Genomic DNA, 18,334 nt, shown 5'->3' with positions numbered 1-18,334 from the left:
CAGTGCCACCCTTCCCCTGCCTGACCTCACCCTACTCCCCCTTAAGCACTCCCTCCAGCCCTCCTTCCTGGCATATAACCGGCAACCACAATTTCCAAAGCAACACTTCATCGAACCACGCAGCCAGTACACCCCCTCCAGACACTGCAAATGGAAATGCATCTAGCCGCCACTATCCCTATCCTTCAACACCTTACACCCTTAACAGGAAAACCAATTAGGCAAGCCCGACAACGCTCACTTATAACTTTCACGCCTATCCTAACTGCACCAATCACTCAACTCTTAGGTTTTACTCTATTCACCCTTAGTCTTTTCAATGCTCAATCCCTCACCAAAAAATCCCTAATACTCAATGACTACCTCCTGGAAGCCAAGCCAGACATATGTGCCATAACAGAAACATGGCTTAAACCCACAGACACCGCAATAATAAATCAACGTCCAACTCAGCACTACAACATCTTCTCCCTCCCCAGATTAAAAAAAAGAGGGGGGGGGGGCATCCTACTAGCAACAAAAAAAGGCCTTGGTTTCACGCAACACTCGGTCATATCAGAACCTAAATTGGAAATTGGCTTCTTCTCTTCAGATCAACTTCAAATCCTTTTAGTCTACCCCCCCTCCCCCCCAGGGCTCTTGGAAACTGACACCTCTCCTATCATTGAATTAATCACTACCACCATCAATTTGGATGGCCCAGCAATCATTCTGGGAGATTTCAACTTAAATGTTAACGATCCGATTCCCTCACCCAGCTGCGAATCTTTCCTCATGGCACTATCTGCCATAGGATTCAACCAGATAGTCAACAAACCCACACACAAAGCAGGCCATACGCTTGATCTAATCTTCGTCAACTCAGGCATCAAGTATCCCTCTCATCCGAAGTACAAGAAGATTCCCTGGTCAGATCATACACTTATCACCACCAAGTTCACAATAAATAAAACCAGCCTGGCTCACGGACCCCAACCCTCCTTCCAATATAGAAGAACGTGCTCTCCGGAAGACCTCAATAATCAACTAATCCCACAACTCATCAACATAGATCTCACCAACCCCAACACAGCTCTCCTATAATGGAACAAAATTACGGAAACCATAGCCAACAAGCTATGCCCCCTTGCATCAAAAAAACCTAATACAAACTCGCACAAAAGACAACCTTGGTTTACCGATGACCTTAGAAAATTGAAACATAGCTTAAGACAGAAGGAGAATAAATGGTGTAAAGCCCCCTCCACGAGCACACTCGGCACTTACAAACAGGCACTCCACCAATATAAAATCTCCACTTCCAGATCCAAAAAGGACTTCTACGCGCACAAGATCCACGATTTAGTCTTCGACACCAAAGCCCTATTCTCCTTTGTTTCCAACCTCACCCAACCCACCACATCAGTTATCCCTATCAATCAAGCACAATCAAAAGCCGAAGAACTGGCCCAGTATTTCCATGACAAAATTAGCAAGCTCGTAACTCAGCTGCCCAACTCCACCACTCCTCATCTGACCTCCTCACCACGAACAAACAAATCCTCGCATCTTGATTCTTTCGAACTCACCTCAGCCAAAGAGATCCAATCAATCTTGAACAAAATGAAGCCCTCCTCTCACCCTGCAGACCATATTCCTACCAAACTTCTCCTGTCCATCCCGGATGCCATATCACAAACGCTAGCAGACATCATTAACTGCTCTTTATCTCAAGGCTTCTACCCAGATGACCTCAAGATGGCTTCCCTCAAACCGCTTCTAAAGAAGCCAAACTCAGACCCCAATGATCCGAACAACTTCCGACCAATCGCCAACCTACCACTCATAGCTAAGATCATGGAAAAATTAGTCAACACGCAAATCTCAGACTACCTCGAAGACAACAAACTCCTCTTCCCCTCACAATACGGGTTCCGCAAAGCGCCCAGCACAGAATCCCTCCTAGTATCACTGACAGACTACCTGATTCTGGGTCTTGACAAAGGTCATTCATTCCTACTGATCCTGTTGGACCTCTCAGCCGCTTTCGACACGGTTAACCACGCCAGCCTCATAAACCAACTCACATCCATTGGAATAGCAGGTACTGCTCAAACATGGCTCAAAACTTTCCTCAACAACAGAGGCTACAAAGTGAAAATCCACAACAAAGAATCCTCCCGTCATGACGCCCCCATAGGAGTCCCATAGGGATCCTCCTTATCATCCACCCTGTTCAATATATACCTACTCCATTTGTGCCAGCTTCTAATGGAACTTAAACTCAAACACGTTATCTATGCCGACAATGTTCAGATAGTGATTCCTCTTAAAGAATTCCTCGTCAAAACCCTCGAATATTGGGAATCTTGCCGATCAAAAATTAATGACCTACTCTCCAGCCTAAATCTCATCCTAAATGCCTCCAAAACCGAACTAATACTTATTGCTCCAGAAAACTACAACTACTGCAGCCACACATCAAACATCTCTCTATCTTCTCAAGTCAGAAACCTAGGAGCCATAATTGACAACAAGATGAACTTGAAAGCTTTTGTAAACCGCACCACTAAGGACTGCTTTCACAAACTCCAAGTGCTGAAAAGGATAAAACCGCTCTTCCATTTTCAGGACTTTAGAACTATACTACAAGCAATAATGGCGCTGGAACAGAGGCAGGCCCTCGAGGAGCGAGTACCTGGTTCCAGGGAAACAGAGAAACATAGAAACATAGAAACATAGAAATGACGGCAGAAGAAGACCAAATGGCCCATCCAGTCTGCCCAGCAAGCTTCACACTTTTTTTTTTCTCTCACATACTTATCTGTTTCTCTTGGCTCTTAGTAACCTTTTTTTTATTCTATTTCCCTTCCACCCCCACCATTAATGTAGAGAGCAGTGTTGGAACTGCATCTAAGTGAAATAGCTTAATTTAGTTAGGGGTATTAACCACCACAATAAGCAAGCTACACCCATGCTTATCTGTTTATTCAGACTGTGTAATTCAGTCCTTGTTGATTGTTGCCTGAATATAGATCCACCTTTCTTCATTCTCCCCTGTCGTTGAAGCAGAGAGCCATGCTGGCTATGTATTGAAAGTGAAGAATCAGTCTTGCTCCCCTGCCGTTGAAGCAGAGGGCTATGCTGGATATGCATGAATTGTCAAATTTCCTCCCCTGCCGTTGAAGCAGCTCTGAGGAGTGGATGATAGTGGTACTCACAGATGGTGTCTGTAGCGAATTCTTCCAAGTAGAAGAGGAGATGGACACAGGCAGCGGGTCAGGGAACATGGGCCCTCATGGAGCGAGTACCGGTTCCTGATAGTGACCTGAAAGAAGCAGAGAGGCCCCCGAGGAGCGGGTACCTCGTTAGCAGAAAAGAGTCCAAAAGAAGTTGGAGGCAGAGTAGCTGGGTACGGAGAGCGAATCCCATCCATAGGAAATCCCTTGCTGAATCAACGGCTTGCAATAAACAACAGGCTTAAATATCCGGGCAGCGTGATGTCATCACAGGGGGACGCCCCTGAGGTTCGCGCCATAGAGGAAATAAGAATGAGGGCCGTGCAGCGCGCGCACCCTAAGGTACCTGAGGAGCATGGCGGGAGGCAGCGCCCAAGCCGATCCGGGACACCGGAGAGGACAGCGGGCAGACGCTGCGGCAGCCAGAAGTCCACAAGGAACAGGAGGAGTCACAGAAAAAGAAAGGTAGGCGGAGTGAAGCTGTCGGGCAGTGACGGTTGCAATAGGTATCCTATTCCTCCCTGGATGTAGGCTCTTCCAGCCTTTGCTGCACTACTATGCTGGATACTGTCTCCTCATGCCAGAGTTCCACCAGCCCCATTGGCAGGTCCTCTATTGCTCTATCACCACCCATGATGGTAACACCTCCTCACATAGCAACACTATATGGACCAATGCAGCCATCAGCAACATCACCACCACCTGCACAGGTCAGATCCTCATCCTCTGCAGTGATGAGGATAGCTCACCTAGTGTGGTGGCTGAAAAGAAACCAGTGCTTCCAGGCCATCTCTTCTACAGCTTCACATCACCTCAATGGAGTATTGAAGCCCTCCAGACCCCATAGCAGTTACCAACCTCTTCCTAGGCCCCTAGTTTCTAAGCCCTCCAAGTGCATAGTCAGCAATTATAAGACACCACTGCAGAGAAGCATCTGATTAGGGCAGGCAAAGGCAGTAGAGTTTCCCCCAAGTAAAGATGGCAACTGTATATATTTTGCATCACTTCTATCACTCTTGCAATAAATGCACCTTAACCTCTTAAAATGTTATTTTATCAGATTGTTCCTTTGCTATACAGCCTACTGTTGAATCTGGTGATGTATCTTCTGCAGTTTCTCCTGACTCAGATAATGTGCTGCTCCTGACTCCTCCTCCTCCTCTTCATCCTCTTCTAGCCCCTCTTGAGTAGGCAGGTCCCTGGTTTTGGCAAGTTTGGAAGCATGCAGCAGGCTAGAAAGATCTCCCAGATCTTAGTAGGGGGTAGAGAAGGCATTCTCCGGGTCTCTCCAAACAGCAGAAATGTGCTTTGGTAACCTAAAGGCTATCTTGTTGACTGCCCTGGTCTGCCAGTGGGGCCCATTGTAGTGAGCATCTGCAGTGGTCTGTGGTCTAGCTAGCATGATCATGAGCCAGGTTTTTAGTGGATATCCTCTGTCACCTGTAGGGAAGAAGGCAGCAAAAAGCTGAGTTAGATACCCCTCAGTATTGGACAGTGAGGCAGTTTCCTGGTAGAGGTTGGAACGGTCCTCCTGGGGCACTACTGTAACTCCACCTAGATATGAGGGAGAGAAAAAAGAAGAGGTTAGTTACTGTGCAGTGGTAGTGATAAGTGCATTCTTATCTAGAAGCCAACCCCCAATGATGTGCCCATCCTTGAAGAGGTCGTGAATTCCTGACTGTGAGAGATTGTATGTATCGGGACTGGATTCCGTAAACTTGGCCATAACATCCATGATGATCAGCCTTGGCATCACAATCCACGTGTACCATGAGGGAGAGGAAGCCCTTGCACTTGTAGTAGGTGACCTCATGGTGCCCTTGTAAGGAGGTGAGTGCAATTAATAGACAAGACAGAGGGGAAGCATGAAATTTGCTAGAAATCAGTCATTATTTGTTGTTGTTGCTGTCTGCTCCAAGAGAAAGATATACTTTGCTGTGGTTTCCTGAGAAACTCAACCAGGAAATGTTCAATTCATGTGCAGGTAGCAGACAGGCTTATGTTTACCATGATCCCTAGAGGTGAATGAAAGGTGCTGTGGCTAGAAATACCAGGACATTAGTGTATTCTCACAAAGTGTGGCCCCTGAAGGTAGAGGGGCTCATGTCCTGCTCTAACTGCTGGCATAGGTACAGTATAGTTTCCTTGTTAAATCTCAACTTGTGCACAACTTGTTCCTCTGACAGATCCAAAAACTGTACCCTAGACCTCTATACTCTCTGTAAGGATTATTTCATCTTCCTTCTCCTTCTCCTCTTTTCTCTCTCCCTCATTAACCATTGTGTGGTGAGTTTCCATAAGCCTATTAGAGTCATAGTGAAAATGGGTTCTCTGCCACTCACTCCTACTTCCTAGTATGGCCCAGTCTGTCCCAGTCACACTCACTCCCACTTCCCAGTATGCCCCAGTCAGTCCATCCCAGTCACACTCAATCCCTCCCTCAATATGTCCCAGTCACACTCACTCCCACCCTCTAGTGTGGCTTTGTGTGTACAGTCACACTCACTCCCACTTCCCAGTATGCCCCAGTTAGTCCGTCCCAGTCACACTCAATCCCTCCCTCAATATGTCCCAGTGACACTCACTCCCACCTACCGTTATAGCCCAGTCTGTGCAGTCACTCCCACCCTCATATGGCCCAGTCTATATACTAGTCAGACTTAATCTCACCCCCACTCTAGGACAGCACAGTCTGTCCCAATCACTATTGCTCCCACACACCAGTATGGCCCAGTCTGTCCCAGTCACGCTCACTCCCATATCCAATATGGTTTAGTCTGTCCCAATCACACTCATACCCCCCGATATAGCTCAGTCTGTCACAGTCATACTTAATCCCACCCTCCCAATATGGACTTATCTGCCCATCGTGTTTTCTCCCACCCCCTAATATGTCCTTGGGGGTACAGTCACACTCACTCCCACGTCCCAGTATGCCCCAGTCTATCCCAGTCACACTCACTCCCACCCTCAATATGTCCCAGTCAATCTCACTCCCACTTTTTGCCTGCTGTTGTGTCCACTCACCGGAGAACCAGCCCGCCACACATCGATTTGAAAAACACCATGAAAGTTTGAACTTGGGACCTAAAATAGCTATATTATACCTAACTGTGCAGTTTTAATAATGTTCCTACCTATGTCGCTTTTAAAATGGCAATTTATGTGCATTCGTGCTAATCATGCCCTGAGACATCCTAAACATGTCCAGTTTTTCACGCGCACTTTTACCCATGAAGGCAGCTGAACGTGCGTATGTGACCTGTTTGGAAAATACGGATTACGCGCTGGTGCTTCACATATGAATGTGTATCTTACTTTTCATGCATGTGATATTTTGAAAATTCACCGTATCTTGAACAGTATGATCTAAACCTAAACGAGAGAAAAATATCAATCAGTTGCCTGAAGTGTGTCTTAGATTCTGATGATAAGTTTATTGCCTTCTTTCTCTCATTGTTACACTATTGCAGAGGGGAATGTTTTACTGGTATTTGCCACTGGGAGAGCCTAGCAAGGTGTGGGGATTCCCAGCTGAATGGCAAACACTGCAGTGATAAAAGGGATAAAAGGCGGCAGGAGCACCCCCTGAGTGAGTGGAGGCTGGGTGACTGTAGGCAGGGAGTGCGACTGCCGGCACGGGAGTTTTGGTAAGCTCTTTTTCATAACATTTACAATATCTAGGCCTAATTTGATTATGAAACATGATTTTCCTTTTAATCTAAATTCGAATCAGAATTAGGAAGCTCACAGCGGTGAGGGGTTTTACTTATGCAAACCCAGTGCATGGATTTCTCCTTGCCCCGTCTCAAAAAAAAAAAAAAGACATAGGAGAACTAGAAAAGGTTCAGAGAAAGGCAACAAAAATGATAAACAGGGTGGAACGGTTCCCTTAGGAGGAAAGGCAAAACAGGACAGGGATCTTCAGCTTAGAATGCAGACAACTGAGGGGGGTTATGATAGAAGTCTATTAAATCTCTTCCACTTCCCCTGTCCTATCTTTCCCCCTATCCCTATCCTAGCCCCCCTCCCCATTCTTTTAACTCACGTTTTGCTTCTGTAAAGGAGCAGGAGCAAGTTGCAGGCGTCCGATCTCCCAGCAAATGGCTGCTGTACTGGGCACCTCTAGCCCCGCCCCGCCTCGCCCCCCCCCCCCCCCCCCCCAGACTACCCCCTTTTAAGGACCTGGCACTTACATGCGTCCCGGGGTTTACCCGCGCAGGGGTTTTAAAATCCGGCCCTTAAATTCTAATGGCTCGGTGAAAAGGGAAACAGAATGCTAGAAATTATTAGGAAAGAAATGGAGAATAAAATGGAGTCTATCATAACGTCTCTATTTTGTTACATGGTGAGGCTGCACCTAGAGTACTAAGTGCAGTTCTGGTCACCGCAAAAAGCTACAGAGAATTTTAAATAAAATAATAAAAGGGATGGAACAACTCCCCTATGAGGAAAGACTAAAGAGGTTAGGACTCTTCAGCTTGGAGAAGAGACGGCTGAGGGGGGATATGATAGAGGTCTTTAAGATCATGAGAGGTCTAGAATGGGTTGTTTACTCTTTCAAACAATACATAAACTTGAGGACAGCCATTAAGTTAGTAAGTAGCACATTTAAAACAAATCATTGAAAATTCCGTTTCATTCACTGCACAGTTAAGCTCTGGAATTAATTGCCAGAAGATGTAGTTGGGTTTAAAAAAAAGGCTTGGACAAGTTCCTGGAGGAGAAGTCCATAAACTGTTATTAACCAAGCAGATGGGAAAATCAGCAACTTGTCACTGTACGATAGCAGCATGGGATCTATTTATGGCTTTGGATCTTGCAAGGTACTTGCATCCTGGACTGGCCATTGTTGGGAACAGGATAATGGGCTTGATTAACCCTGCGGTCTGAACCATTATGGCAATTCTGATGTTCTGATGATTGCTTACCAGTTTTGTAATGGATTCAGTTAAAAATTTTAACTTTGTTTTTTAAATCTTAACGGGATGCCTCCCCTGATTATTTATCTGAATTGTTTACATGGAATAATCCACCTTGTACCTTTCGCTCTGCTAGGCTGCATCTCTTGGAGATTTTAACAACAAAAGAGATTCGATTACAAATCGAGCTTTGTCAGTAATAGGGCCAGAACTTTGGAAAGATTTACCAGAAGATCTGCATTCCCTTCATGGTTTGAAATTGTTTCAGAAAGTCATTGAAGAATTTCTTATTTAGAGAGACCTTTGAAGGATTCAAAACTAAATGTTTGTTTTACCATTTTAAGTCTTGCTGTGTTTTTATTTTGATTTATGTTGACTTTGTTATCCGCTTAGCATGGGGTTTTTTTTATGATTCTAAGCAGAATGTAAATATTTTAAATAAATAAATAAATGAGAAGGTGTCCTGTGAAGAACAAGAGGAACTTTCACTTTCTGCCCGGTTACTCAAGGTGCATGTGAATCGATATTTTTGGTTCTGTAGACTGTTTTTCCCATTTTTGTGCTACTTTATCTAATTTCTTTTTAGTCTTCAGTGAAGTCTTGTTTAGGAATGTAATCTGATGTGTGGCCTTCTATATTATTAGGCTGTAAGTGTGGTGATCCTCTTGGGTTTTACAGCATTAGTTGTCCCCCATGGAAGATTCCTGCTCCAGAGTTGCAGCCAGGTTTTCCTCATCCCTGAAGCACTTGCTGGTGACCCTGCACTTTTCAGAGGAGCTTCCTAGAAAGATGGAGGTGCATATGCACGTGGTCTGAATATTTCACCAAATTGTACCTTACCCTTCCTATGAGTGCAGAGCAGAGAAGAAATGCATAACCAGATTTTATTTATTTATTTATTTTTAATTTTTATATACCGGAATTCCTGTATGCAATACAAATCAGTCCGGTGAATCTAGCCCCAGATATGGGGCTAGATTCACCAAACTATCACCTGCAATAGGAAGAGGGGCATGTTTTATGGTAATAGCTTATTTATCACAAAGTGCACTATCTTAGCAGAGTGTGATAACTTTTCACACTAAGTGCCACAATTGTTGTAATTCCTACCTGTATATGAGAGAGAGCCCATAACGCAGCTTGGAAAATAAACCCAATACAGTGCACTCCGCTGGAGCGCACTGTTAACCCGCGTTTGGATGCGCATTTTCGACGCGCTAGCTTTACCCCTTATCCAGTAAGGGGTAATAGCATGTCAAAAACGTGCAGCCAACCCCCTCCCCCCCCGAAACTAATAGCGCCCGCAACATGCAAATGCATATTGATGGCCCTATTAGGTATTCCCGCGCGATCCAGAAAGTAAAATGTGCAGCCAAGCCCCACATTTTACTTTCAGAAATTAGCGTCTACCCAAAGGTAGGCGTTAATTTCTTCCGGCACCGGGAAAGTGCACAGAAAAGCAGTAAAAACGGCTTTTCTGTACACCCTCCAACTTAATATCATGGCGATATTAAGTCGGAGGTCCCAAAAGTAAAAAATAATTTTAAAAAAAAAATGTAAAATCAGCCCGCAGCTCGCGGGTTAAAAACCGGACACTCATAAATTTAAAAAAAAAAAACCGGACACTCAATTTTGCCGGCGTCCGGTTTCTGAGCCCATGGCTGTCAGCAGGTTTGAGAACCGACGCTGGCAAAATTGAACGTCGGCTGTCAAACTTGCTGACAGCCGCCACTCCTGTCAAAAAAGAGGCGCTAGGGACGTGCTAGTGGCCCTAGCGCCTCTTTTTACTGCGGACCCTCATTTGAATACTGAATCGCGCAAACATAGGCACAATCGCGGCACAATTATTAGAATAGTCCAAGAATAAAAACCTTCTGTTAGGGACATTTACTGAAGGTATTTTTTAATCTGAAGATTAATCTCTATCATAACAGAGATTAGAATGGCTACTCTTAAGGAATGTGCCTATTGTTCTTCAAACTTCTTCTAATGAAGGTTACAGGATAAAGAAGATGAATGTCTTGTCTTGAAAGTGGCCAAGTTTGGAAGAAGGTTGATCTCAATGAATTTCCATTCATACTTCAGCATAATCAGCTACGGGTCACATTGAAAAAACAGCTTTTCGCCATTCCCTATAGTACCCGGATGAGTCCAGACTTCTGGGTTTGGCCCCCCCCCCCCCCTCTAGCAGATGGAGACAGAAGTTTACAAAACAAACTCCGCCTCATATAGGCTAGTGCCATCTACTAACTGGCAGTATTCTTCTGTCTCCAGCAGGTGGAGGACGTGCCAAGCCTACAGCCTGGTGGGGCCTAGTCTAGGGTTTAGATAGGATTAGGCTAAAGTAAAAAAAAAAAAAAATTAAAAAGTTAGTGGAGACCGACCGCAGTGTGTTCCTGCTGGTCAGGGTCTCTTGCCTCCCGGGAGGTTGCCAGATCCTGAGGGGACTATCCCTCACGGTTACAGAGGCACAGGGTGTCGGAGGTTGAGGACCCCTACCAATGGGGGTGATACCGGGGAGCCAGGCTCACTCTTCCCAGTGGCGTTTTTGGGGAGTTAGGGAGTGCATTTGTTGGCCAGCCCGACCATGCCGAGACCGGCCGCGTGTCGGGCCTGCGGCGCGGCGCGAGCGCTCCTATCGCATGACGGGCTTTGTGCTTCCTGTGTCTCCAGAGGCGAAGGGGCCTCCGTACCGCAGAAACGAGTGGTCCTGCAGGTGCAAACGCTCATGGGAGCATTCGGGAAGCTGCCTGCCGCAATCTCTAGCCCGTTCCCGGCAAGCGCGGGAACGGGCGCCATTTTGGATCCCTTGGGGTCGGCGCTCCCAGGGGCGGCCACCATTTTGTCCTCTTCAGGGGCAGGAAACGTGACAGCGCAGGCAGCCCCAGGGGAGGAGGAATACCTTCCCCTGAGTTTGTCACCTCAACTTGGAGCTCCCGAAGGGGGCAAACCGTCGCCGAGGGTCACATTAAATGTTCAGGATCTGGCTGCCAGGGACACGGACGATACTTCTTCGGAGTCTTCTTTTTCGTCGGATTTTGTTCTGCTCATGCATAAGGCCTTTAAGGCCCGGAGGGCTCATAAGAGAAGACCCCCTCAACTGGAATCCCAGCCCATTCCTTCAAAGCGGACTTGGGGCCCTCCTAATGCAGGGGCCCCACCCGACCACAGACCAAAGACCCTAAGGACCTCGGTGCATGACCCTGAGCCTTTCTCATATTCGAAAGAATCCGAGGACCCGAATGAGCAGGAATTGCCTTCTCAACCCCCACAGGGGTGGAGAGGGACACTGAGACTCCACAGCGCAGACTCAGAGGGGCTCATGGGGCGGACAGGGATGACCCAAAGGTGGTCTGCCTATTTCGCAGGGATGAGTTGGGACCTCTCATCCCAGCTATTTTTGGGGAACTAGGGATTCAGCTGCCTCAAGTGGAGTCATGTCTAGGAGCTACGGACCCAGTGGTTCTGGGCTTACGAGGGCCACCTTCGTCTTTTCCCTTTCATTTTTCAGCCACAGATTTACTGTTTAAGGAGTGGGACACTCCAGATTTGGGTCTTAAGGTGGCAAAGGCAATGGACAAGTTGTACCCCTTGCCCGAGGAGGCTTTGGAGCATTAACAGGTTCCTACGGTGGATTCCGCTGTGGTGGCGGTCACGAAGAAGACCACTATCCCGGTTACGGGGGGCACGGCCCTTAAGGACCTACAAGATCATAAGCTGGAAGTTCAGCTTAAAAAGATTTTTGAAGTGTCTGCCCTAGGGATACGGGTAGCGATGTGTAGCAATTTTTCATTGAGGGCCGGTCTCCGCTGGGTACAGCAACTACTAGCCAATGAGTCATTGTCCCAGGAGGAAGCTCTTCAGGCGGATCACCTGGAGGCGGTCATTGCCTTCAGCACGGACGCTTTTTACGATTTGCTGCGCACATCGGCCAGGTCTATGGTTTCGGCAGTGACCGCCCGCCGGCTGTTGTGGTTGCGCCACTGGGCAGTGGATGTCTCTTCCAAGGCGCGCCTGGGGTCCCTGCCATTCAAGGGTAAGCTTCTGTGGTAAGGAGCTAGAGGACCTGATTCAGTCCTTGGGCGAGAATAAGGTTCATCAGCTGCCGGAGGATAAGCCGAAGTCAAGAGGAACTTTTTCTGCCAGGAATCGGTTTCGCGGGGGTCGGATGTCCCAGACTTCTCGTGGATCGGGTTCTTCCTTTCGTCACAATGCCAGCAGGCAGCAATCCTACACTTCATCCTTTCGAGGCAGGCATTTTGGAAGACCTGGTTCCGGACAGAGTGAACCAAGTGGAAAGCCTTCACAATGATGGGTGGCCAGCTCAGTCCTCAGTCCCAGCAGTGGGAGGCAGATTGACTCTGTACTTCGAGGAGTGGGCCAAAATCACGTAAGACCCAGTGGATCCTTTCAGTGATAAAACACGGTTACGCGTTAGATTTTGCACGCAGGCCCCGTCAGCGGTTTCTAGTTTCTCCCTGCAGTCAAGAGCCAGAACGCGCAGTGAAACGAGGAACAATACAATGGCTTCTCGCCCTCAGGGCCATCGTGCCGGTGCCACCAAGGGAGGTCCGGCAGGGCCGGTACTCCATTTATTTTCTGGTACCCAAGAAGGAAGGAATGTTTCGTCCTATTCTCGATCTCAAGCAGGTCAACAGATGTCTCCGGATTCCTCACTTCCGAATGGAAACTCTACACTCCGTCATCTTGTCGGTGTGACAGGGGGAGTTTCTGGCCTCTCTGGATCTCACCGAAGCCTATCTACACATTGCCATCTGCGCAGATCATCAACGTTACTTAAGGTTCTAGGTAGTGGGGCACCACTATCAGTTCTGCATTCTGCCGTTCGGATTCGCCACAGCACCCAGGACATTCACCAAGGTCATGGTAGTGATGGTGGCGGCTCAGCTTTGCAAGGAGGGATACCTGGTACATCCGTATTTGGTTGATCAGGGCAAAGTCAGAGCAGAGTTGCCAGGAAGCCATCTCTCATGTGTTACAGCTACTAAACGTTCTGGGTTGGGTAGTCAACCTGTCCAAGAGTCATCTAGTTCCCTCCAAGTCCTTGGAGTTTTTGGGAGCTCTGTTCGATATGCGACAGGGCACGGTATACCTCATGGAGGAACGTCGGTTCAAGCTTCAGGGGCAAGTAAGGTCACTGTTAAACAATCCCTCTCCGATTGTCTGGGATTACTTACAAGTGCTGGGTTCCATGACTTTGACGTTGGAATTGGTCCGTTGGGCCTTCCCTCATATGCGGCCTTTGCAGTCAGCTTTGCCCTCCTGCTGGAATCCTGTATCCGAACAGTTTCATATTCTGTTACCCCTGACGGGTTCCGCTCATTCCAGCCTTGCTTGGTGGCTCAACCAGGACAACTTGAGGCAGGGAGTGCCTTTGGCAATCCCAGATTGGACAGTGATCACCACGGATTCCAGCCTATCTGGTTGAGGATCGGTTTGCCAGCGGACGTCCGTGCAGGGCAGCTGGTCCTCACAGGAGGCTCGGTGGTCTATCAATCAGTTGGAGACCAGAGAGGTGAGATTAGCACTGCAGGCCTTCCTGCCGATCATCCATGGCAAGTCGGTACGCGTTCTGTCCGACAATGCGACCACGGTGGCATACATCAACTGACAGGGGGGAACCAGAAGTCAACCAGTAGCATTGAAAGCATGGTTGATAATCGCTTGGGCGGAATTAAATCTGTTCAGCATAGCGGCCTCACACGTTGCAGGGATTGACAACGTCCGAGCGGACTATCTCAGTCAACATTACCTAGATTCCGGAGAATGGGAATTCGCGGACGAAGCCTTTCATCGCATCTGTGCCCGTTGGGGAACACTTTGCCTGGACCTGATGGTGACGTTCCAGAATGCCAAGGCGCCATGCTTCTTCACCCATCGCAGGGAGCCAAGCGCGGAGGGCGTGGATGCGTTGGCTCTCCCCTGGCCAAAAGGGATTCTGCTATATGTGTTTCCTCCTTGGCCACTCATCGGGCGAGCTCTTCGCAGAATAGAAGTGCATCCGTCGAAGGTGATCTTCGTCGCTCCTGAGTGGCCAAAGCATCTATGCTTCATGGACCTGATCAATCTGGCCATTGATGGACCTACCAGATCTGCTCCGTCAGGGTCCAGTTTATTTCAATCAGGTCGACTGCTTTTGTCTAGCGGCATGGCTTTTGAGATGAAGCATCTGACTTCCCAGGGGTATTCGGATGCAGTGGTATCTACCATGTTACAATCCCGTAAGGTTTCCACTTCCTTGTCTTATGTCAGGGTCTGGAAGGTTTTCAATACATGGTGTCGTGCCTGGAGTGTTGAGTCTACCCAGGCAGAGGTTTTGGAGGTCTTGAGTTTTCTTCAAGATGGGGTATCCAAAGGATTGTCCTGGAGTTCGTTGCGGGTTCAGGTGGCTGCCATTGGTTCTTTGTGTGGTACCATACATGGCCTAAGTTCTTTGTGTGGTACCATACATGGCCTAAGATGTCTCCCATTTTTTATGTAGGGTAAAACATTTGAGACCTCCTGTATGGGACCCATGTCCATCTTGGAATCTGAATTTGGTCCTTAAGGCTTTGTGTTTGGCGTTCTTCGAGCCGCTGCATAGGGTTACATTGAAAGATCTCACTTTGAAGGTTGTATTTTTGGTGGTGATAGCCTCCACTCGCAGGCTGTCGGAACTTCAAGCGTTGTCCTGTAGGGAGCCTTTCCTGAGGATTTCTGAGTCGGGTGTTTCCCTGCATACAGTTCCATCCTTTCTACCCAAGGTGGTGTCGTCTTTCCATGTGAATCAGTCGGTGGAGTTACCAGCTTTCTCCGAGCACGACCGATCGGATCCCGCTCTTAAGGATTTAAAGAAGTTGGATATTCGCAGGACTTTGCTGCGCTACCTGGAACTTACCAATGAGTTCCGGGTGTTGGATCATCTGTTTGTGCTATGGAGTGGATCTCATCATGGTAATATGGCTTCCAAGGCCATGATAGCTCGTTGGTTAAAGGAAACCATTAATTTGGCTTATTTGTTAAGGGGCCAACCACTGTGCATTCCACTCGATCTCAGGTGGCTTCATGGGCGGAGAGTCATCAGGTGTCACCCGAGGAAATATGTAGGGCGGCTACGTGGAAGTCGCTTCATACCTTTGCTAGACATTACTGTTTGGATGTTCAAGCACCTGGGACAGGGTCGTTCGGATCTGGAGTACTGCGTGTGGGCCTCTCCAGATCCCATCCCAAGTAAATAATGCTCTGGTACATCCCAGGAGTCCGGACTGATCAGGGTATGTACAGGGAAAGGAAAATTAGTATCCTTACCTGATAATTTTCATTCCTGGACTACCACGGATCAGTCCAGAGTCCTGCCCTGCTTTGGGGTCTTATCAGTTTGGAGAGTCCCCGCTGTTGTATTTTTGTTTTCTTTCTTGCAGATCGTTTGGTTGTTCGGCAGCCAATGGGTGCTGATCCCAGCTGAGGGGTCAGTGAGCCAATTTTTTCTGATTGTTTCGGTTATTGTATATAGTTAGTTGGGGTATTTTATGATCCATTCTGCATTGACATTAAGTAATACTGCCAGGCTGTAGGTGGCACTAGCCTAATGAGGCGGAGTTTGTTTTGTAAACTTCTGCCTCCATCTGCTAGAGGGGGGGCCAAACCTAGGAGTCTGGACTGATCCGTGGTACTACAGGAACGAAAATTATCAGGTAAGGATACTAATTTTCCTTTCTGTCCTACAGAAAATAAATCATTATTGAATAAGACTCTTTTTATGCAATGACAGTAGATTAAAAGAAGCCATCAGTGCATCAAGTCCAAATCTCTTTTACCTATCAGGCCGATACAGTAAAAGTTGCAGGAGAATGGGTGAGCACTGCTTTTCTGTACATTTTCCTGGTGCCGGCAGAAATTAACACCTACCTTTGGGTAGGTGATAATTTCTGAAAGTAAAATGTGCGCGGGAATAACTAATAGGGCCATCAACATGCATTTGCATGTTGTGGGCGCTATTAGTTTCGGGGGGGTTGGCCACGAATTTTCGATGCGCTATTACCCCTTACTGAATAAGGGTTAAAGCTAGCACATCGAAAACACACGTCCAAACGCGGGTTAACAGTGCGCTCTGCCGGAGCGCACTGTAGTATATCGACCTAATGATCTTTTCAGAAAGCCAGTCAGCATTCTCTGAAAAATGCTTTCACAGCTCTCGGCTAGCTCCTACAAGCTTACATAAGTCTGTATAAGTGCTGTGCTGTTACATATTGCCCAATGGGCAAATTTTAAATCCCCTGCATGCGTTAAAAACAGGGGTTACGCACATGGTTGGGCCTTGCGCGCACCGCGCATCTTCACATGGGCCCGGCCATGCGCGTAACCCCCATTACGCGCAGAACTGCCGAGCCTCTTGGAAGGGGCAGGCCAGGGGGGCATGTCCTGGGTGGGGAGGGATGTGTCAGGGGTGGGCCGGGAGAGCGACATTGATTGCTGTCCCAGTGCTTCGCACGCCGGCTGGGTGCCGGTGTGCACAACTTACTTCAGTTTGGGACCTGAAGTAAGTGCAAAAAAAAAAGATAAAAAATTGAAAAAGGTAGGAATTAGAGGCTGGGGAGGAGAAGGAAAGGGGAAAAGAGGTTAGAGTAGGGGGTAGGGAAGCAGACTGGGATAGAACTGGGGAAGGCAGCGATGCGTCGCCGAGCAAAAATTGCATAATTCCCCCACCTTGCGCGCGCCGCATGCACATGTGCGCATGGATTACAAAATCTGGCGTGCATGTGCGTGCGGCCCGCCAATTTTATAACATGTGCGCGCCGGAGCACTCACGCATGGATGCATGCACACACCTTACAAAATCTACGCTCAATTGACCAGATGAATATTGAATTGACATTTACTAAAATCCCAATAAACTGTAACCATTAAATTCTATTGCATTCTAGTGCACGCCTTTTAAAATAAGTTAATTACAGAATATTTCCTATTGTTTTTTTCATAGAGGCAAAAAGCTTTTCCTGAAGCAACACAAGATCTTAGTAAGAGATGATGTCCTCTCTCAATTCTACCATCATGTTCCCATCCAGCTTCATCCTAATCGGTATCCCAGGCTTGGAAGATCTTCATTTCTGGATTGCTGCCCCATTCTGTGTCTTCTATATAACTGCACTGCTTGGAAATGTTGCGATTGTGGCTATTATCACCAGCACCTCGAGTCTCCATGAGCCAATGTTCATATTCCTTTCCATCTTGGCCTTCAATGATGTGTTTTTATGTACTTCTATTGTACCAAAGATGTTGGGAATATTCTGGTTTAATTTCAGGGAAATTAGTTTTGATGCCTGTCTTGCTCAAATGTTCTTTATTCATGCCTTCACAACAATAGAATCAGGAATTCTATTAGCCATGGCCTTCGATCGATATGTTGCAATCTGCAACCCCCTCAGATATACCTCCATATTGACCACTAATTTGATAGCAAAAGTTGGAATGATGCTTCTAGTAAGAGCGACTGTTCTAGTAGCACCCTTGCTCTTCCTTATAAAACAATTCTCTTTGTATAAAACCAGTGTTATTTCCCACTCTTATTGTGAGCACATGGCAGTAGTTAAGCTCCTAGAAGCAGACACAAGAATCAATAGTGCATATGGTTTGTTTGTAGCTTTCTCAACATTGGGATTAGATGTCATTGTTATCAGTTTGTCTTATGTTATGATCTTTAGAGCCATCTTCAGGCTTTCTTCCAAGGCAGCACATCTCAAGGCATTCAACACCTGCACGACACACATTTGTGTCTTTTTAATGTTCTATTCTCTTGCTTTCTTCTCTTTTTTATCCCACCGGTATGGTAAAAATATTCCTTCCTATATTCATATGATATTATCGGACCTGTACCTCCTTATTCCACCCACACTAAATCCCGTGGTGTATGGTGTGAAGACCAAACAGATTCGGGACCGAGTACTCATGCTCATCTCGTCTTATGAGACATGATTGACATGTATTTAAGAAAGAATTCAGCAGGGATTAATTGCATTGGACTGTCGTCTAGTTAATACAATGTAACGATATGTATTTTCTGAAATATAATGATACATTTTAATAAAATTTCATGTTTGCTTTTATCCATTTTAAAACAAAATGAAAGAAAAACAAATGGAATTTTTATTCTATGTAACATTTTTTCCATTTATCTTCATAAGATAGGCACGATTC

The 18,334-nt window shown here is 46.9% G+C and overlaps 1 protein-coding gene across 1 annotated transcript; it reads left to right on the top strand.

Moving 5' to 3' along the window:
* Positions 1-17,164: 17,164 nt before the first annotated feature.
* Positions 17,165-18,112, top strand: LOC115091467 (olfactory receptor 52A5-like). Its single transcript, XM_029601689.1, has one exon. It carries the CDS (start codon positions 17,165-17,167, stop codon positions 18,110-18,112), a length of 948 nt encoding a protein of 315 aa, XP_029457549.1.
* Positions 18,113-18,334: the final 222 nt, after the last annotated feature.

Source organism: Rhinatrema bivittatum, chromosome 5 (assembly GCF_901001135.1).
Source record: "Rhinatrema bivittatum chromosome 5, aRhiBiv1.1, whole genome shotgun sequence".
Classification (NCBI taxonomy): domain Eukaryota; kingdom Metazoa; phylum Chordata; class Amphibia; order Gymnophiona; family Rhinatrematidae; genus Rhinatrema; species Rhinatrema bivittatum.
Note: the sequence above shows the minus strand (reverse complement) of the source record. Positions and strands in the feature narration are given on the sequence as shown.

What these genes read in the sequence shown, in the direction of transcription:
- LOC115091467 (XM_029601689.1), top strand. Translation starts at nt 17,165, where the DNA reads ATGATGTCCTCTCTCAATTCTACCATCATGTTCCCATCCAGCTTCATC.